The 22,113-nt window shown below is 44.8% G+C and overlaps 1 protein-coding gene across 8 annotated transcripts in view; it reads right to left on the bottom strand.

The window, feature by feature from the left end:
- Positions 1-663: 663 nt before the first annotated feature.
- The window catches only part of patj (PATJ crumbs cell polarity complex component), an 88,468-nt gene continuing 67,018 nt past the window's right edge, over positions 664-22,113 (bottom strand). For all 8 annotated transcript variants that reach the window (XM_040039941.1, XM_040039937.1, XM_040039939.1 and 5 more), the window contains exons 31-47: positions 13,888-13,972; positions 12,901-12,993; positions 12,736-12,822; positions 11,461-11,517; positions 11,248-11,305; positions 11,053-11,159; positions 8,930-9,013; positions 8,445-8,638; positions 8,081-8,228; positions 7,300-7,386; positions 6,599-6,740; positions 6,476-6,513; positions 6,067-6,189; positions 5,717-5,821; positions 4,753-4,856; positions 4,542-4,665; positions 664-4,459 (exon numbers count right to left, since the gene is read on the bottom strand). In XM_040039941.1, the coding sequence (XP_039895875.1) occupies positions 4,313-4,459; positions 4,542-4,665; positions 4,753-4,856; positions 5,717-5,821; positions 6,067-6,189; positions 6,476-6,513; positions 6,599-6,740; positions 7,300-7,386; positions 8,081-8,228; positions 8,445-8,638; positions 8,930-9,013; positions 11,053-11,159; positions 11,248-11,305; positions 11,461-11,517; positions 12,736-12,822; positions 12,901-12,993; positions 13,888-13,972 (1,783 nt within the window). In that variant the 3' untranslated portion in view covers positions 664-4,312. The remainder of the gene's footprint in view (positions 4,460-4,541; positions 4,666-4,752; positions 4,857-5,716; positions 5,822-6,066; positions 6,190-6,475; positions 6,514-6,598; positions 6,741-7,299; positions 7,387-8,080; positions 8,229-8,444; positions 8,639-8,929; positions 9,014-11,052; positions 11,160-11,247; positions 11,306-11,460; positions 11,518-12,735; positions 12,823-12,900; positions 12,994-13,887; positions 13,973-22,113) is intronic.

Genomic DNA, 22,113 nt, shown 5'->3' with positions numbered 1-22,113 from the left:
TGTTGTGTTCAAACAAATATTTCCATATTTCTGCTGGTAATATCCGTGATCTAATTTAATTTTGTCACTACTTTGAACTCATGACCATAGATAAGATTATGAAGATAGATTGACTGGTAAATTGATGCTTCCCAGCTCAGCCCTCTCTTCACCACAGCAGACTGTTACCTCACTGGTAACAGACTGGTGGTCAGTCCTTAAGTGATGGGACTATGGCCCAACTGCCATGTGCCACCACATTTGGGCCTGGCCAGGTCCAATGTGGACCAGGCACCTGATCCCCAGTTACTGAAAGTGGCTTTGAAAACTAAACAATTCAAAAACCAAAAGGTAAACTGAAATGAGCAAAACCAGCCTGAAAAAACTAGCCTGAGATAAAATGAATTGTACTGAGTAGACTCAGTAACGAATGGCTAGTGAACAGCTAGTGAACAGCTAATGAAGAACTAGTACATTGTACATACTAGTACAAACCTCATTCGGTTTCAAACTTCTGGTTGGTCTCTGAGTCATTACCAATATTTCAGCTCCATGAAATAAATCTCGACTGCTGACCTGCCAGCAGTAAAAAAACAACAAAAAAAAAAAACAACTCTTTCTTCTGATTGGCTACAGATCATTTTGAACTGAGAATCATACAGTAAAACAGTCCTTCAAAGTCAGTTTGGATCTATTATCTGTTATTTATTTGAAATCAAACAAATTTTCTCAACAACTTCTGAGAACATGATTAAGAAATGATGCAGAATAACAAGGAAGCGCTAGCAGACCAAAGCTGCAGGTTTCCACTCTGATTTCTGATATTCAGACATATTAGTGCTCATAACAACACAACAGCAACAAAAATACATTGTTAATTCTCAACAAGATCAAAAATAAATTAGATTTCATCTACTCTGGCATTTGCATATGAAGTACCAAAAAATTAAGACAATAATTATGACAAAGTAAAAGTTGAACATAAAGTATTTTGCATTTGATTGATATGTATAAAGTACAGGATGCTGCTGAGGCCGGTGCTCAGCTGCTGCTAAACACTTGAGTCAGACGAAGATGCGCAGCCACAAACAGCTACCTGCACAGTAGGAAACCATTCAAAGCAAAATGCTGACATTCAGTTGGATCGTCGTGTTCTCAGTCTAAAACAAACTGAGTTTCTTAGCACTTCAGGACAGCTGCTCATAAATACTGGATATTTAATGAAAGGGATTAAACTGAGAGCTCTACTCATATTTGTTGAATGAGAAGATCTGGATGAGAATTAATATTAGAAGTTTATTGGTTGCAATTTGCAACTTGCAGATTTGCGGTTGCAGATAGCTGCAGTTATCTGCCACCAGCAGACCTGAATTTGAAGGCCTGTGGCAGCTCTGGGGAAAGCTCTTGTCCACTTTCTCAAGTTAGCTTCTGCTGTTTTACAGAGCTGGTAACACAGGACAGACTCCTCATGGAGAAGAAACCAGAAAAAAAGCTGCTCAGTGTGGACTTTTATGCACACCTGAGTGAAAACAGCCGATATTCTTTGCTTATACTCAGAGGTGAGAGGGTTCAGAACGCAGTTGCACAGGCCTAAAGACCGGTCAGGAACGCCACGGTAACCACCGGTTGCAGGAGGTTGCTTGTGGTCGCTAGTTGACACCTCCTCGTGACTGCAGAGATCAGTAGCAGATTGCACCTATGACTGACCGCAGCAAAGAAAAGAACATGTTGATAAAGACGGAGAACACAAGGATTTCACTGAATGTCGGCCCGATGCTTTTATTCACGTCTCCTTCAACTACAATGTGGAAGACACTGTATCTGTTGCCAGGGGCGACAGGAGTCTCCATACCCACCAAGTCCTGAGAGTCTCCATGGAGACAGACATGTTTACATGTTCTATAAAGTGTTGCACGAACTCAGTGGAAGATAGAGGGGGTTTCACATCGGTATGCTTGTCTGTGCTCTGTTCAGCAGTCAGCGTACGTGGAAACAGAGGATAAGTGATGGCATCAAATGATGGCACCGTTTAACATGTTTGGCTAAACAACAGAAATACAGTGGAAGCACTCGAATAAATAAAAAGGAATCAAAAATAAATATACCTCTGTTATGAAGGGATATTTTAATGAGCTTCATGCCCACTGTTTTCATTTTCCAGATTTTGAGTGAACAGTTTGCAGGTTTTTAGGACACAACATTTTCTATTAGATGGCGATGTTGGCAAGAAACAGTTTCCTCATTTCTAGACAAACTTTGTGTTATTAGTCTCTTCCCATCTTCTACGATTTATGTGGAAACAAGTTTACAGATTTCAGCTCTTACAGGTTTATATTTTTTCATAAGGAGGTTTTTGGCCACTTTTCTTGCTCAATACTTGACAAAGATAACAAAACAGTAATTAAAACCCAACGATGACTGCAATTTTCAGATCTAAACATGAACCTTTTCCACAGCAGGAACCAGGGTCTAACTGCCAGGAGACACCCCCCACCCCCCCCCCCTTAGAGTTTCCCATCTGTCTGTTGCACACCTTTGAGCTATGAAACTAAAAGTGAAGTTCTTTAAAGATCTTATTAATGAAGCTCAAATATTTGAACTGGCCAGTCACATAACTATGTGTTGTTTATGTTGCAGTCCAAACAGGGCCACATGAGCTGCAGGTTGTCGTGGATGAAACCATCAAACAGGAAGTGGAATTATTTTTAGACTTGGTGTTTACAGTTAGTTATTTTAAAATATATGTCCAGCTACAGTTTGATTATGTTTAGTGAACATTGTGCTTTCTGGCTCGGCTTTACTGCTGGGTGTGGTGCATGCTGATTGGTTAAAGTCTGAAAGGACCACTGGAGCCTGCTCTTGTAAATGTTTGCTCCAGATTGTGCATTGTTTGAGTTCCTGCGGTGAAAAAGTGCTTTTAGACCCAAATGAAAATTCTTAAAAATGAAAAAAAGGTGTGGAGTGGAAAATCACAGGTATAGAGCCAATATGAGGATGAAACTAAAGGCTAGCAGCTGTTTCTTTCATGTTTGGCTGGTTGTGATGGCAGAAAAAAAAAAAAAAGGGAAGCTGACAGTCAGCGGCGTTACGCTCCACATCGGTCTTCACTTTTACAATAACGGCTACTACACGGCTAACAGTGGACCACAGAAGAGATGCTAGGCTAACATCAGCCACATCTTTCCCTTTTTGTTCCTCTGGTACCATTCGTGAAAGGTTTCCCATCAGTCCGTGTCTCAGTTAGTATCAGTTAGTGCAGGCTGATTTGGCCATGCCTCCGTCAGTACGGAGCGTTGTGTCGATCAAAGGATAAATAACAGCAGAGCTTCTCAACCTGGTTCTGGGTTATGACATCAGATTTTATAGTTGGGTTGGGTCGGTTCCACGATTACAGGACAGAATTGATGCTACAGGATATCAGCTGACTCGTTTTTATCTCTACCTGAGAACAACGTGGTGCGAGATCAGTTTATTAGCGATCAATTAATTCCTTCTCGTTCTCATTCTCTCGAACTAGGCAGGCTGACCAGGTTCAGCTACCCTTGGGCAGACTCCACTTACACATCCTTGGTGATGGTCGTCCCGGTTCTGGAAGACTGCTTTAACTGCAAAATCAGCCAATCAGCACCCAGTGAGAAACAAATGAGCCACTCATGTTGCTGCACAGTCGAGGACAGCTTGAGCTGGGTGGTGTCAGACCGACCTGCTCGTTATTGTAGTAAAGATGAAAGAGGGGGGGCAGAACATTGATCTGGCGGTATTTTGGATCAAGCTGTTACGCTGCTCACAGCCATTATTCTGTGAGCAGGTTTGTGACCGCTGATTCTGCAGATGCAAAATAACTCACCAGCAGCGCTTCAAAGATGAGTTACTGCTCCCGGAGGCGCATCTGGAAGGACCACCAACTGCAGTCCAAGAGGGTGGACAAGAGCCAGGTAACTACACTTTATTATCTGTTTAGGAGCTCTTTGATTTGTGGTATTTTAGAAAGCGTGGGCATGCCTGTTTAAGGATTAAATATTACAGCATGAAAACTACAGCGCGGGAAGTTTACTTTAGATCCAAACAGCAAGCACGAACACATCAGCTGAGACCCAATGTGGCGCCCTGACCCAGAGGTCGAGAAGCTCTGTTTAACATGTAAAGACGGCCAAAACCCACCAACCCGTGCACAGGAAGTGTGCGCGCGCGTGTGTGTCTGACACCGTTTCTTTTGTCAATTTTTTGCGTGTTGGGGTTCAGAGTGACTATCAGAGTTGTTGTCCAGGAGTCTGAGCGTGTGCGTCGCAGCAGGAGCTCCGTGTGTGTGTGCAGGTGTGTGAGCAGACGTGTGTTATGACAGGACATCCAGCGTGACCGTTCCTCTCTGTTTTTTCAGGATGGCAACGGCCTGTTCGTGCGTCGCTCCCTGCAGACTCTCTCCGTTCACCGCCAGGATCTGATCGCCTCGTTTCAGACGCCCGTCCGCCGCTGCCGCGCCCTGAAATCAGCCGACACGCAGCACGTTTACATTCCCAGTGCCTCGCAGCACGTGACATCATCAGACAGAGACGGGTCCTGACCTTGTTGAAGACTGTCTTCACGTAGATCGGCAGGTCTCCGTGCGGACTGCCGAAGCCACCGACGATGCTGAAGCCGAGCCCCTCTGAACCTTTTTCTAGGCTGATGCTGCGAGGCCGTGGACCGCTGACGAGGAGGGGGAGGAGAGACTCGGGGTCAGATCAGTACTTCCTGTCATTACTCCTGAGTGTGTGTGTGTGTGTGTGTACTCACTCAGGCTCTGCTGTGTGTGTGTCAGTGTTGTCCGAGGGAATGGAGCTGCTGGTCAGACTTTCCACCTGTGAGACGATGGCGCTGATGTTGGTGTCCGCCACCACCTGAGAGAGACAGACACACACACACACACACACACACACACACACACACACACACACACACACACACACACACACAAAGAGAAATCAGAATATTCATGTGTGCTGTGAATGTAAACACGTGACAGGCCTCTGAGTCTCTGAGCGGTTGGGTTCTCTCTCTTTACTGAACATTTTTATCCCCTGAATGACGAACGTGACAGTAAAAGGGCGTTTTATGAACAAATCCCAAAGCAGCACAAACACTGGGGAACGCAGGCAGTATTTACTTCATGTCATTTGGGTGCACACACACTGATTAATGATGATGCTGTCGAGAAGCTAATCATGAGCTCCGGAGGCTCTGGTGTTGTAGAGAGACTTTCCCATCGAGTGATCCAGAAAGTCTCACCCGGGCTTCCATGTTCTTCCTGTGATGCTCACAAATAAAACAAACTTCTGATAACACACGGAGAGCAAAACCTCCCTGTGTGTTATCAGCTCATTGCTGCGTCTTAGGTTTGTCGGGCAAAGATCAGGCAGTGGATGAACTTCCACCCTCTGGCCTCAGGGGGCATTAACAAGCTCACTGTGGGTCACAAGTGCTCACAGTTGTTTTTGAATCAAAAGGCGTTCCACAGTGGTTCTTCTTTTTATTGTTTTACTTTCTCCTCCAATCACAGGAAGAATGCACAGTGTGTGTAGTCCAGACTCCAGTGCACCCCCCCCCCTCAACAGTTGCAGACATTACTTGGCCTGACCCTGTTGTCCGCCTCAGTTTTCCAGTAAATCTGCTGTAATAGTGGGGTCACATGTTGGAGTGTTGCTCACCACCTGCATTCTCACAGTCCTCCCCGTGTACAGGTGTGGCAGGCATGTTTTACCTGCAGGCTGATGTTTCCGTAGCTGTTCTTCAGCATGGCCACGACCTCGCTGTGAGACAGGCCGTCCACAGACTGCCCGTTAACACTGACGATCCTGTCTCCCACCTGAAAACACAGAGAGACACGTTTCCATCACTTCCTCCAGCCGCCTCCTACCCTTAAACCAAGCCTTTATACTTATAACTGATCCAACTTTTACTTTAGGGGGGGCATCGTGGCCCTGTGACAAAGTCTGCTCCCTGCCTGCACACCCACACAGTTACAGTGAGACTAAAGTTTGGTTTCAGCCTGTTTTTTTCACATGGTATGTGGGTGCAGCGTTCAGGTGGAAAAGGCGTGGTCTCAGTTACCTTGAGCTGGTGGGTTTTAGCAGCGACTCCGCTGGCCTGAATCATGGCGATGAAGATGGGGATGTCACCCAGAGGACTGCCTTTCCCTCCTGCTACACTCACCCCAAGGGAGTCGCCGAGACCCTGAGATACACGGGTGGAAGAATAAAAGGAGAGCAGAATGACATCTAGCTTTAACCATGAAATCACAGCTACGGGTCTTTCTTATCCAGGACTCACTGTTTTTGTTTTTTCTTGTGGTTTGATGGAAATAAAAATATAAAATAAAAGGTGGACGCGGACCTTCTCACTGTGCGGTGACAGTGACATCTGGTCTGCACTATTCATGTGAGTTATTATTTTACAGCAATCCAGGGATCAGAGGTCAGGTGACCTACAGTGTGTTTGTATGTGCATGTGAGGTCATTACCCTGGTGATTTCCACTGTTCGGATGCCTTCGTCGAGCCCTGCACACACAGCAGAGAAAACGCGATCAGTGCTCTCTCTGTAATCAACACATTTGCATCACTCTGACCAATCACATGTGTCTACCTGAGGTGGAGGAAGTGATTTCACCAGTGGGCTCGGCGTTGTTATTGAGGGGCAGGCTTGAAGTTGGGGGGTCAGATGGCTCAGGGGACTGTGTGAGGGACGGAGCTGGAACGCCTGAGCTGTTTGTGCTGGCGTGACTCATCTGAAACAGGAAGTGTCATATCAGCTCACGCTGCTCGCCATGTCAGAGAAAGAAAATCTAGTTCAGGTGCTCCCAGGTGAGGAGGCATGTCCATCATCGCTTTACAGTTTACACAGGAAGCAGGTTTATTGTGTTAAAGCTGAGATCAGGACAATCCTGGCGCTCTGTTCCAGAATGAACTCAGACCCGGGGTGGGTCATCGTGGGAGAGAGGAGCAGAAGGAACAGCTGGTGAGCCATCCAAGCCTGCTGGTTTGAATCCCTGCTCAGGTGTTCTGACTAACATAAGCACAAACAAAAAAACAGAAAGGACTAAACTCTGATTTAATGAACCCGTCTCTCTGTGCTCTTTCTTCTCTCCTCTTTCCCTACTGACGGTCGCCCCTCCCCGAGCCTGGTTCTGCTGGAGGTTTCTTCCTGTTAAAAGGGAGTTTTTCCTTCCCACTACCACCAAGTGCTTGCTCATGGCGATCTGATTGTTGGGATTTTGTATCTTTGGGCTTGTAGTATTGCTTATCTTACAGTGTTAGGGACCATCATAAATCTGAACTCTCTCACACCTGGCTCCCATGTGAGTTATGTCTGGATGTGATCCAGGAGGCAGCTTTGAGTCGGCCGAGCTCCAACAGGACAGGACCCCGAGCACACTGCAGGACGGACACACACACACACACACACACGTTAAACCAGACCACCTCAGAGCTGCAGTAAAGACTTTTATGGTAAACTAGCGCTGAAGTTTGCATCAATTTGACATCATCTCAAAAAAAGTGTGACGTTGACTTTGAGCGAAGTCGTGGAAAGCTTTAACAGTGGGAGGAATTTACTGTTGTGTTACAGGGCTGCAAATAAGTGAAACATCCACATCCATGCGGGGAAACAGGAAGTGAGGGATGCTAACGCATTCCTGCAGCTCTGTGTTAACTCTGAAATGATTTCAGCAGCAGAAGCACATGATAAAAAGTCTGCTTTCAGAGTTAGATTCAGGTAGCGTGGTAAAGACCGAGCAGCAGTGTTGGAAGATACAGTGCTGGAACATGTTCCCTGAATTCCTCGTGCACTCTTTGTGTCCTCGAAATTTTACTTTTTCTACGTGAAGAAACACGTTCATGCACCGCCTCTTTAGTGTTTGTGGAACAATCTGAATCCAGTAAACTGATTTTTTTAGGTCTGTCAGTGAAACACAGAAATCTCTCACTTCTAGTGACCGACCAATGAAAATGATCTGTTAGTGCGTGAAATAAAAAGCTCCGCCTCAGCATGTGCTTCTGATTAAATGCAGTATCAGTACTTCTACAGATCAGTGTTACTGCAGTAAAAGCTCAGAGTACTGTTCAGCACCTTCAGGATGGCAGCCACGGCTTCCTGGGAGGCATGTCTCGCGTCATCACCGTTCACTGACAGAATCTGATCTCCCTGCATCAGCCGGCCGTCCAGCTCAGCGGCGCCCCCTCTGACCACCTCTGAGATAAACACACCGCTGCCACTCCTGGGACGGACAGACAGACAGACAGACAGACGACATTTTCTCATCTGTAATCAAAAAAACGTTCCAAGACAAACTTTAAGCAGAAACAGATTTAACTCTGATGTTTTCCTGTCGTTATAATCAAAAATGAGACGTAATCCTCCTAAAATCAGATCTCATGACTTCCTTAATTTTCCTGACAGGGTTTTTGTTTTTTTTTTTTTTTTTAATGCGGACCTCTTCCCGACGATGCTGAGCCCCAGCCCTCTGCCGCTCTTCTTCTGCAGCTCCACCTTAAAGACGTCCAGGTTCTCCTCATCTCTGTACTGAGCCTCGTCCCTCAGGACTGTCAGACGGACCTTAGCCGGTGTCTGACGCAGGGCGGCGATCGCCTCCTCGTGGGACGCCCCGCGGAGATCCACTTCATTCACCTACACACACACACAGACACACACAGACGGTGGATGTATGAGCTGTGTTTGAGCAGGGGGAGCTGAAGCAGGTTCGTTTCTGAGCAGACAACATTAGATTCAACTTTCAAATCTAAATATCTTTTTGATCCAACTGAGTTTTTGACGACTCTCTGCAGAAGGTCGGACCTCCTACTGTGAGCAGTAACTACATTCGCCAGCTAACGTTATGGCTCGTATACATCCTGTTAATGATGTAATGACAGGTGGATGGGCGCCTCCTCCCGTGGGTGGTGCTGTGTCTGTGAATACCTCCAGTATCTGGTCTCCGGCCCACAGACGCCCATCTCTGGCTGCAGCTCCTTCTTCGTACACCTCGTGGATCATGATGGCATCCTAGTGGAGAAACAAGAAGAGAGGGTGAGGCCTGGGTAGAGTCTGTTCATGAACTGAAGATGAAGAAGACTGATCTTCATCATCAGAGTGGAACGCTGTCCTGGCTTCATGTTAAACACTAGGGATGGGTATCGTCACTGATTTCTAGAATTGATTTGATTCCAATTCACAAGGTCCTGATCCGATTCGATTCAATTTTGACTCCGACATTTAGAAATATTCTAATCTCTCTCTTCAAATATTTTTACAGTGAAGCACAAGTAACGATTACAAAAATGCCCCATGGGCTCTCATCGCTTAATTTTTATATTTTTATCACCAAGAAAGGGGGAAAACAACAACAACAAAACACGAAACGGACAACCAAGACGGTAGAAAAAGCCAAACAACAACAACAACAAAAAAAAAAAACCTCCCTCCCCACACCCTTCCCTGATCCCAGAGTGCTATCACTTTGTTATAACCTAGGGTAAAGCCCACATAGTAGTTTCTTGTTTGTCCATAGTTTCCAGATACTCAGTGAGTGACCTCCAGATTTGATCATAGTCCTCCAGTTTGTCATTTATAGAAATGTTATAATTCTGATCATTTATGACTGGTGGGTATTAACCCTAGAACACTATTGCTATAAATAAACTATAAATAAACACAATCACTAATACCGGGTGATTTTTACTCGATATAATATGACCAACAAAAAGTACTTGTCATCAAAATATATCAAAATATGACAACACATGACAAATCAGAGTGGTCTGCTTTTACTTTCAACTGTGCCATGTCTAACAAAATGAAAAAAAGTGTCATGGGGTGACCCTAAAATAATGCTCCAAAATGTAAATGTATTTGCTCGGGTGAAAATCACCCAGCGATAGTGTTCTAGGGTTAACCAAGCAAATAATTCAGAAAACAGAGATTTGAGATGGGAAACTGTTCTTGAAGTACACTGACAGAGAGAGAAAGAGCTGTGCAGGAAGTGTGATTTTATCGTGGTGGAAGCAAAATAGCAAAAGTAAGAGGGAATTCATGACGATGTTTAGGTGAAGCGAAATGTGAAGCGTAGTTTGGATCTTCTTTTGCTGCTGGTTCAGTCAACTTTCATTGGAGAGTGACTAAACCTGCAGCTTCAGAATCTGTGAGCTGTCGGCTTTCAGCTCCACCTGTACGTACACGTCTGGGTACGTGCCATTGGGTGAGAAAGACGACATTTCACTGATTCTGATGCATCGGGTCCGCGCTTTGCGTTTACGTCTTTTTGTGGAATCCTGCTCTCATTTACTGCTTTAGCTGTTTGGTGGTTGTTGAAATAGTTTTGTGAGGTTTAAGCTTAGATTCTGGCGTTTCTGGCAAAATACATTTATATTTAAAAATTGATTTGGGATTTAATGAATCGATATGACTTTATTCAAGCCGAAATCGATTTTAATCAGAAAATCGATTATCGAAAAAGGCTGAGCATTCTCAGCACCGTCCTCGATGCTGAGGAGAGTGTGAGACTCTCACTCAAGTCTGTCTCACACCAAATACTAAACACAGATTCTACAGGTAAAGTGTGAACGTCAGGCTTTCTGTCACAGAACGCTGTGTCCAGCACTCTTTCCTGATTGCCTGTCAGTCAGCCGGTTATTTTCTGTAATAACCTTATTTAACAGAGAAACAATTTAGCTGCACACGTGAACATCTAGCGTGTTTGGTGCCAGTTTAGCTCAGTGGGATGAGCTGGCAACCACGTGCCATGAGCCCGGGTTGGAGTCTGACCTGCGGACCTTTGCTGTCTTCCCCTCCCTCTCTCTCCCTGCTTTCCTGTCTCTCTACACTGTTACTATCAAATAAAGGCAAAAACAATAATTAAAAATAAAAAATCTGACACTTTTTAAGGAGTTTCCAGCATATGTGATCCTTAATAACTTTAAAAGGACGGACAGTAACAGCTGTTAGATCATCACTGATGCTCACAGCTGGTTACAAAAGCAGGTATAGCACTGGACTGTAAAGTTACACACTGTGTGTGTGTGTGTGTGTGTGTGCGCATGTGTTACCAGCTGTGTGTCTCTTCCTCCCACTATACTGAGTCCCAGTCCAGATCGACCTTTGCAGATCTCGAGCAGTGTCTCCTGACCAGGAACCACAGCACAGCAGGTTGGGTCTGAGGAGGACGAGGATCCGTTTACTCTTAGAAACATGAAGTCTGCATGTAGATCTGATTTTTCACAGTTAAATGTCTGTGTTTGTACCTCTGTGCTGATCGGGGCTGATCAGAGGAGGAGAAGCTGCCATCCGTTTACTGTGTGACTGGACACACACACGCACACAGATCAGATGTATTGATAGAGGCTTTTGTGTGACTGATAAGAACAAACTGAGCGAAGTGAAATAAGTCCATAATAACAGTAACCACATGATCTCATCTTTAACTTAAAGGATATGGGCGCTTCCTGTGAGGTTACCTGCTGCTCCAGTGTAGCCTGCAACTCATTTTCTGGAGACTCTGCAGCTTTCAGCCTCTGCAGAGGAAACAGAGCACAGCGGGTCAAGGAGACACATTCATGTCCTCATTCAGTCACATTTCTGGGACATCTGGAACATAACCCTGAGGACAAAGTTTGTAATATGAAATATGTCGTCTTGATGCATTCTCAATCATCCAGGTAAGTAAATCTCCAAAGGTTGATTCTGTTCATCTGGACGTAGCGTTTTCAGTGGGAGAAACGTTTCGTCACTCATCCAAGTGACCTGTCCAGGATGTGTACATCCTCATCATTGAAAGAGTGTCCACTGGCCTGTAGGTGTAAATAGATTGAGTCCTGGCCTGAAGAGGTGGCTCTTCTGTGTTGTGCCATCCGCTTTGCCAGAGTTTGTTTGGTTTCCCTGATGTCCTGGCAATCCTCCTGGCACTTAACTGCGTACACTATGTTACTCTGTTTGTTTCGGGGGACCGGATCCTTGGGGTGGAACAATTTTTGGCACATCAATGATGAGGATGTACACATCCTGGACAGGGAGGAACGCTGGTTTGAGCGCGCAGTCAAGGAGGCCATTTACGTGAAAAGGGAAAGACCATCTCTGAATCGAGGAGGGGGCCTAAGGGTACATCTTTCGCCATCGTACAATGCTGTGATTGCAGCCATTCCCCAACTCTCTGTGAATGGTACTCACGGCCATTGATCAGTGGTCTTTGATCAATGGTTGTTGGTCAATGGTCATGAGAATTTGCATAATCATGATGAAGGAACTGACCTCCCAGCCTACTGTTCCTTCAGTGGGCTGGTTTCAGTTATTATGCAAATGTACTGTTTATAAGATTTGGGAAACCTGCAGTCAGCTGAGACTGAAGAAGTCTCCCACTGAAAACATTACGTCCAGATGAACAGAATCAACTTTTGGAGATATGAAATATGTCCAAATAAAATCACTCTTCTGGCTGTTTTCACTTTCTTGGATTTTGGAGACCTGCAGGTCTAAGGGTATGTTTTACACCTCATCTCATTCGTCACTCATAATTGTTGATGAGATTCATACACAGGTAACTTTTTTTATAGACAGAAAGATAAAGTTGACGATGGTCAGGAGTAAACAGAAGACAACAGTTCCAAAATTGGGAAAAATTCACATGAAGCCTGGTCTGTTTGATCAGAGAATGTCAGTATTAAGGTTCCCAAGGGTGAACATTGCCATAATAATCTGAACAATTACGCCCTGGGGGCGGAGTCTGATCCCTGTACCTTTCTGAAAGTGTTGGCCTCTCTCAGACTCTCGGGGACGCTGTTCCTGCTCCTGCTGTTCTGCTCGGCTTCGTCGCTTGGCTCGTCCTGTTAAGCAGACCTCAGATCAGCTCACATTTACAACTCGTTCCCACGTTTCTGTTTCAGATTCAGCTTCACACTCACCGGCGCATCCGACAGCGGGTGGAGCGTCAAGCCGTCGGGGGGACAGGGCCCGTCAGAGGGGGTGGATCCACTGAGCAGGGTGGGCGAGATACACTGACATACAAACACAAAGAATGAACTTTGGTGCTCGTCTCAAACACGCAGACACCACTTTCTTCTCTGTGGAGGTCAAAGCTGAACGTTGTTGTGTTCTGAGCGCGGTCACACAGCTGATGGACTTCCAAATAAACAATCAATAACCGACTGTTTCGCGACCCTAAACTTTAAATATGAATAGTTTCTCTTCTTTGTGCAAACACTGAAGGCTCATCCGTCTGTGAAACACTAACATCTTCACAAAGGACAGGAAACATTACCTGAAAACTTTTACCTACACCTCCTGCAAATTCTCACAGGTGAACTTTTTCATCAAGACGACCAAACAAATCAGATCAAAACATTTTACACACAGCAGTCTGAACATTTTGAGGATTAAACCACGGTCATTAAAGAGAACTCCATGCTGCCATTACTCACACTTACATGGACGTTTGGCTAAATGATCTCACGGTGACCTTCACCTGCTTCCTCTGGTCTGTTTTCAACTTTGACGACAAATCTTTTTATTCTTTTCACACTATCTGGCTGACATCATATAGGTTTACACCACATAATGTCAGCTGTATTGCGGCTTGATGATGACGTGAAGACGTCATGAAAGTGGCCAAGCACTGACAAGGTAGCAGTGTATATATATTTTTCTCAAAAAGGCGACATTAACGAGTCTATAATCACTCAGCCTGACACAGTGACATTACAACAGACAAAAATACTGCTTCATTCAACAAAAGGATTTTAAATGCGGCACCTGATATTTATACAAGGACAAGTGTCACTGCTCAAAACTGGAGAGCACATATCCAAAGGTATGGGGACAGAGAAGGTGTATCGCGTGTGTGTGTGTGTGTGTGTGTGTGTGTGTGTGTGTGTGTGTGTTCGTTCGTTTACCTCAGGGCTGGCTGGGCTGAGAGAGGGTGGTGGAGGGGGAGAGGGGAAGGGAGGGACGGCCATCTGGTTTATTGCATCGTCGTTTCTGCAGAGACACAGAGAATAACGAGTTTTTCACTTCAGTTTGAACAGACTGCTACACACACGCCCACACCTGTACTGTATTTGATCTCTCCTTTATCTGTGACACTCTGCCCTTTGTTCATGTGAAGCATTCATGTCTAATTACTGACTCTGTGGGAGAAGAATTTGTGGAATTGTTTTATAATATCGTGTAAATATAATCCCTTAGAGATAGGATAGGGTGAGAAGTTCAGCCATTCGGGAGGGGCTCAGAGTAAAGCTGCTGCTCCTCCACATCGAAAGGACCCAGTTGAGGTGGTTCAAGCATCTGACGAGGACGCCTCCTGGGCAAGGTTTTCCGGCCATGTCCCACTGGGAGGAGCCCCGGGGCAGACCCAGGGCATGCTGGAGAGATCTCTCAGCTGGCCTGGGAACGCCTTGGTGTTCCCCCGGATAAACTGGAGGAGGTGGCTGGGGAGAGGGAGGTCTGGGCTTCTCTGCTTGGGCTGCTGCCCCCACGATCCCTGCTGTCCGGCTCTGTCCCCAGGTGCTTTAAACAGGGGGTTATTCAACCTCTGCTGAAAAAGCCTAACCTGGATCCAACACTTTAGACAAGCTACAGACGCATCTCAAAACTTCCTTTCATTTCTAAAATATTAGAAAAAGTCTCGATAACTTTCAGTCAGGTTTTTGAAAGTTACACTCCACAGAGACAGCTCAGTCCTTGTTCTACTGGACCTTAGCTCAACCTTTGATCATCAGATCTTAATCCACCACTTAAATCACATGGTAGGGATATCTGGATCTGTCCTAAAATGCATCACATCATTTCTGGCAGTTAGATCACTTTTGGTTTCAGTAGGAAACCTTTGGTCAGATATAGCTGAATTTTCATGCGGGGTTCCACAAGGATTGGTTTTAAGCCCCTTGTTATTTTCATTATATATTCTGCCTTTAGGCCTTATCATTAGCAGTTTCAAAATGATTTCCTACCATCTGTATGCAGATGATATCCAATTGTATATCTCGTTTAAACCTTGGGAATTAGACAAATTATCCATCCTAATGGACTGTCTTAAGTAAATTAATGGTTGGATGGCAAACAATTTTCTGCAGCTGAACGCAGACAAGACTGAGTGTTTAGTTCTTGCTCCAGAGAGTATCAAGCCTAAAATCAGACAACATGTCTGACAAAGGCATCTTTAAATCACATTCAAGCAGTGCAAAATGCCGCAACAAGGCTGTTAACCCACAGTCATGAATTCACTCATATCACTCCCTTGTTAAAGTCCTTGCACTGGCTTCTGGTTGGGTATAGATATCAGTTTAAAATCCTCACTCTAACTTTTATGTCTTTTACGAGGGGAGGCCCCCCACTTATATCATCGAGCTTCTTCACCCTTACTCTCCAAACCAGATCTATAGATCCACTGATAGTGGTCTTCTGACTATTCCACGGACCCGTTTGAAAACAAAGGATCACGCTTTCCAAACCCTAGCACCAATACTCTGGAACAGTTTACACCCCCTCTACGCACCACCGACTCTGTGACTTCTTTTGAAAAACAGCTGAAAACATCTTTAAGACAGACATTTGGGTAACGTTCTTGTGTAATATGTTGTTTTGTCTGATATGTTTTTGTATTCCTTGTAAAGTACTTTGTAACACATTCCTGTCTTAAAAAGTGCTATACAAATACATTTTACTTACTTACATCATGCAGGATGATGTAGAGCTGTGATTGGCCTGAGGGATAACATGCAGTGTGTCACATGTGACGCGATACTACAGTGACATGATAATGGAAACAGCCTGAATCCAAGTGCCTCCCCTCTGACTCAGCATTGAGCAACAAAGATGGATTTACTTGAGCAGGACAGACTGAATCTGCTCTGGAACTATGCAAAGCTTTGTGACTGTGCCATCAAATTCACCAGTCTCTCTGGTTTAAACTCAGAATGTCTGCTGGTTTGGAATTTCCAGAGTGCGTCGTGGAGGTGCAGCAGAGCTGTAACAGCTGCAGAGTAGCTGCAGCTCACCTACAACTTGGACAGAGCAGTGCAGCTCTTTAAACTGCAGCAGCATGACGGTGATGCTTCACATAGCTGAGTGTCAGGGCTCAACAACAGGCTAAAGAAATCTGTGATCCCGGGAGAATCCACAGAGGAGGACAACCGGAAACAAAGCTCCACAGTCCGAGGTCCTCCTCAGCAGCTGCAGGTTTCATCTTTTTAATCTTTTTTAAGTAAAAAAGATATATAATAAAAACAGACAGATGCTTCAGTTTTACTGTGAAGATGTCTCCTTGTGTGCTCTTTCGAGTCTCACACTGCAGCATCAGCAACGGTTTCCTCTACGTTGTCATCCATCTGTCACTTTGTGCTGCTGTAGTGAACACTCCTCACTGATGACTCACTCATGTTTCCTCAGCGTAGTCTGTGCAGCTCCTGGTTTCCTCACACCTCTGGGCAATCTCCCACCTGGTTTCCCCCTCCAGGTGGGAGAGCCCAGTTTTGTTTTGTTTTGTTTTTTTATCCCTCCCCGGATCTTAGTTTGATCAATACATTTAGAAAAAAGGAAACACAGATTTACACAAAAATAGAAAAACACAAAACCGTGAGAACAAACTTCAGCTTCACAAACAGTAAGTTCAAACCTCATCACCCCTGCACTGCAGGGACAGCTACGCCAGCACTTTCTCATAAAACACTGCCACCTAGTGGTGAAATCTTAAATATTGATTCATCCATTTTCTTCCACGGATCTGAAATTTGATACATTCGGATCACAGCTCTGCCACACCTGCAGAATTTGTGTGTTTATGCCTTATGCAGCAGGTATCCTCTGGCTGTCAGCATGACTGATTGTAAAATGATGTCTGATTGGATAGAAGTCAGGAAATGGGTCACCTGCTCATTCGATCACTGAGGTCACTAAAAAGTTTGCAAAGGAGTTTCTTGTCTTGGTTGCTGGTTTCAGCTCTGATTGAATAGAACGTAGTGTTTGCTTTGGAACTGAAGGACCTGTTACAGTCAGAAAGGAGGCCAGAGAAAGCAAACGATCCAGGCCGTATTCATCTGACCCCAAAAAGGCAAAATTGTGATGATGGAAATGTTCAACTTCATGCCAGGACATCACAAACCTAAGACGATATTCAACCTTTATGTACAGTCTCGGCATACATCAACACACTGCAAAGTTCTCATGTCTCAGCTGACTCACGAATGAGAGGAACAGCAGGCTGGAACAAAGCAGAATTAAGTTTTAAACACTGATGTGTAAACAGAAAATGTAACGCTGTAATGGCAGACAGTGTGACACCATCGCTCCTCCTCCTCTTCCTCTCCTGATAGGGCCATAGCTGTAATCCAAACTCAGGCTCAGTCCACCGGGCCCGGCTGAAGCCGCATTTATTATATCTACAACTGCAGCAACAGCTTGGCGGGTAACAGAGCAGAAAACAGCAGCAACACGCCCCAGAGAGCCGGCAGACATGAAGGAGGGCGTAGCGCCATGTGGAACAACTCCGCCGTCACTTCAAACCCTCAGAGGAGGTGTCTGAAGCTCGTTGGATTTGAGGCATCGCCATTAAATGGAGCCATCTGCATCACAAGAGCCGCTGAGGTCCTCGTCCTGTTCTTATGTTCATTCTCAGAGCTCATTACTGCAGCACTCAGTCCGAGGATGCTGAACACGGCGAGAGCGCCAACGTCCTGCAGCTCTGACACGATTTAATCAGAGCCGCAGGAGGAAGGAAGAAAAAGAGAGAGAGAGCGTGAGAGAGAGAGAGCGAGAGAGAGGACCATCATAAGAGTCAAAACAGAACACTGATATGATCAGGGAATCATGGGAGGAGTCCCTTCATCTCTTCCAAACACACCACCTCCTCCTCCTCCTCTCCCTCCTCCGCCATACTGATTCATTCTAAAGACCACGTTTACCCTGACAGGCGGACGGCGTTCACGCTGCAGGAAGAATAAAAGTCCTGAATGCAGCACAGAGATACAAACTCAACTGCAGGAAACAGCTTCCTTCATTTAATCAGCCAAAGAAAAATATTCACAAGGAAACATTACATTTAATATGATGATCATAAAAACATAAAAAAGTTGCTGCGTTTAAATATTTCAAATTAAAAAAACAAAGGACATTAAGAAACAGGAGACATAACATCATGTCCAGAATATCTGCATAGTGTTCAGAGATGAGCAGTAACGCGTTACAAGTAACACGGTTACTTTTTTCAAGTAACGAGTAAAGTAAGGGATTACTATTGCAAAAAAGTAATTAGATTACTGTTACTTTCCCGTAAGCACGCTGCGTTAATCTGCGTCTCATGACACTGACGTAAGCACGTGCAACGTTCGTGGTAACAGACATGTGCAGATCAACAATGGATAATATGGATTGCGAGTATGACTATACAGCGTTTAAAGCATGGAAGTACTGACCTTACTTTGAGTATAAATCCGTAAAAAGTGAAAAAAACATCTGCATGTGCTGTACTCTCCGTGGGAAGAAAACTTATTTCTAGAGCGTAAAAAACCCTAAACTTCTGAGCAAGTACCTCGCATGCTGCCACGGGAATGTGAAATTTACAGAGAAACCCCCCACTGACAAGACTGCTGCAGCAACGGGCAAACCGCCGCCTGCTCCACTTCTGCTAAACAGGTGAAAATAGATTTAAGAGTGACAGGGACGCAGTGCCACGTGATCTTTGATTTTATTTATTTTCTGCTGTCTTTTACTTACATCTATTTAAAAGAGTGAGTGTAAACGCAAGAAATGATTTCATTTTATATGCTGGAACATGCAGAAAATAGGTTTAAATGTTAAACAAACTGAAGTCAAAGACGATAGAATATAATTTAATTTTGCTTGATGCAATGAGCATAAGGTTAAAAGATTAAAACTAATAAAAAGTTTTAAAAAGAGACTTTTTCCATTTGATTCAATTTTATATGATGGATTATACAGAAAAAATAGAATTGGGCTGAAAGGTCTATTGGTTCTATTCAGGTTGTCTATCATGTTTTTAAAAAAGTGATAAAGTAACTAATAACTTTTGAAAATAAGTAATCATGAGTACATGATAGTTCAGTGTAGACCCTTCTACTTGCTGAGAGAGCTCACACCGGTCACAATAATAGCAGTTTATGTGCCACCGCAAGCTAATGCTAAGTCAGCCATGGAGCTACTCCAGCGCTCCATTAATAAACAGATAACAACGCAACTGGACTGCGCTGTGATCGTGGCAGGAGATTTTAACCATGCAAACCTGAAATCTGTCCTGCCTGGATTCTTTAAAAACATGATTTTTCCCGACGAGGGAAAACACCACACTGGACCAGGTTTACACCAACATCCCAGATGCTTACAAAGCCACCCCACTGCCTCATCTCCGACTCTCTGACATCTGACCATCAACAGTACGAGTGTGGACCACGGAAGCCACCATGGCCCTACAAGACTTTAATAACACAAATTGGAGTGTATTTGCTGAAGGATCAGACTTGAAGGGCCACACATCTGCTGTACTCTCATACATCAACTTCTGTAGTGAGAGAGCACACCACCTCCACCCTCATTCTAAACGAAGGCATCCCACAGGGGTGTGTCTTCAGTCCCCTCTTATCCTCACTTTTCACCCATGACTGTTCTTCAATCCACACCAGTAACACCGTTATAAAATTTGCTGATGACACCACCATCATAGGACTGATCGACAACAACGAATCAACCTACAGAGAGGAGGTTCAGCATCTGAAGTGATGGTGTAACAACAACAACCTGCATCTGAACACAGTCAAGACCAAGGACACTGTAATCGACTTCAGAAGAACAAAGCGACCTGAGCACTCTACCCTCTACATTGATGGGGAGGAGGTAGAAAGGGTAGAGAGCCTTAAGTTTCTCGGAGTCCACATCTCGGCTGACCAGGACCAGGTGGGGAAAGCACAACAAAGGCTGTACTTTCTCAGGAAACTGCGTCAGGCCCAATTACCCTAGAGACTGCTAGTAAACTTCTACCGCTCCACCATTGAGAGCCTTCTGACTTACTGCTGCACACTCTGGTTCAACTGCTGCACTTTGGAGGACAAGAGGAAACTGCAGCGGAGGTAGGGTAGCCTGTTTGTCTTTGACCTGATGGACCTGAGGGCAGCAGAACGGGCAATTGGCATCTCACTAACCCCCCACAGAGACATTTATACTGGCAGACTTCAGAAGAAAGCCAGCATCATCATCAAAGACCCCTTGGACCCTGGACACTCACTCCCCCCCTTCTTCCTTCTGGTAAACGCTACAGGTCCATCAGGTCAAAGACAAACAGGCTACCCTACCTCCACCCTGATTGGAGGACAACTGCACTCATGGGCATTACATTTTATTTATACATCGTATCTCTATAACCGTATTATTATAGTAGCAACAGCATCCCCCCCCCCACACACACACACACTCAATGTGCAATATCACTGATCACACACTGCACCTCACAAAGCACCTGCTCCTCAGATGGCATGTATGTGTATGTATATATACGCAAGCGTGTATGTGGAAATATGTGTGCGTATGTACGTACACATACATATATGCATGTATGGGTGCATCTGCATGTATGCAGGTGTATGAATAAGTTGTACATATCTTTCTTGTGTAAATGTAAATCTGTGTTATTATGTAAATACTTACTTACACTATTGTATATTTCACACGGAGAGATGCCAAACCGACTTTCATTGTTCTTGTAACAGTGACAATAAAGAGCTATTCTATTCTATTCTATTCCTTATTGGAGAAGTAATCAGTAATTAGTTACTAATTACTTTTTTCAAGTAACTTGACCAACACTGGTAGTGTTACAGATATCTGTGAGTCAGCGCAGACCAGCATTTGTTACAGCTTCAGTCAGGTTAATCTGTTATGCTGCATTCGTCTTACACCAGCAGAAGAGAAGACTAACACTGACACAAACACTAAGTTGGAAACATCATCAGACTTCCTCTCAACAGTTTTGTGAATAATTACAAAATAAAACAATGTAATGCTGCTAAATCAGGTGAAACGTATCAGTCAGGTTTCTGACGTCAGACGTCTCTGATAACAGAAATCAATGATTCGATCAGGTCTCGTTAAACCTGTGAAGTCTGCGGGTTTTGATTGACCATCAGCCACACGTTTCCATCACTGTCTCAGGCCAACACTACAGCTGTCAGGAAGTGACAGACACCGGCGCCGGTGGATTGATGAGGACATCACAGACACATCAAAGTCAGCTGATTGTTGGTTGCCGCTTCCCCGGCTCAGTGAGCACTCTGATCTCCTGTTTTCCCTGTGATTTACTTGTTTCCATGCCGACACTGGGGTGCAGTGAACGACCAATCAGATGGGGTAAAGGAGATCTTTAGCAGTCTCACACTTCAGACTGACACCTTCATCCACCTCATATTGACCTGCTTTCTTTAATAAAAAGAAAATCTATTGAATAACTTTGAGATGCTCAGCAGTGAAATCTTAACTAAACATCAACCTGGTGGTTTGACCCCATCAAAATGATCAGTATGAGCAGCTTAATATTTCCTGTTTTTCTGCTACAGTTTCATGCAGAATTAGCCCCGTTATTAAAGTATGTTGCAGGGTGAGGCCCCATGAGACGCTTGCTTAGCTCCAATGTTTGTCTTTGTAGGACACCGGACCAGAGTCTGTGTGATAAATCTGCCAATCATATAACAGTCAGGAAGTCTTAAAAGCAACATGATGCAGAAACCATGTAAACGTGATCTCATACAGAGAAAAACATCCTGAAGAGAAAATCCGCTGATCTACTGCAGCTCCCTCTCAGGAGGTCAGAGCTGCTTTGACCTGGTGGGCTGGTATGAAGCTATGGTAGTGTTGAAAGTGGGTTGGGATGAAGCTGCAGGGACACTGGGAGTGGGCTGAGGTGTAGCTGTGGGGACGCTGGGTGTGGGCTGGGATTAAGCTGTGGGGATGCTGGGAGTGGGCTGAGGTGTAGCTGTGGGGACGCTGGGTTTGGGGCTGGTATGAAGCAGTGGGAACAATGAGAGTGGGTTGGGATGTGAGCAGTCAATGATCTGCGATTTTTGTCGTTCTGCGAATATCAAATCAAAGAGTGCATGAGAGCCTTACTCACACATATACCC

This window comes from Simochromis diagramma, unplaced genomic scaffold (assembly GCF_900408965.1).
Source record: "Simochromis diagramma unplaced genomic scaffold, fSimDia1.1 OVJJ01000026.1, whole genome shotgun sequence".
In the NCBI taxonomy this organism is placed as follows: Eukaryota; Metazoa; Chordata; class Actinopteri; order Cichliformes; family Cichlidae; genus Simochromis; species Simochromis diagramma.
This window is presented reverse-complemented; position numbering and strand designations above follow the sequence as displayed.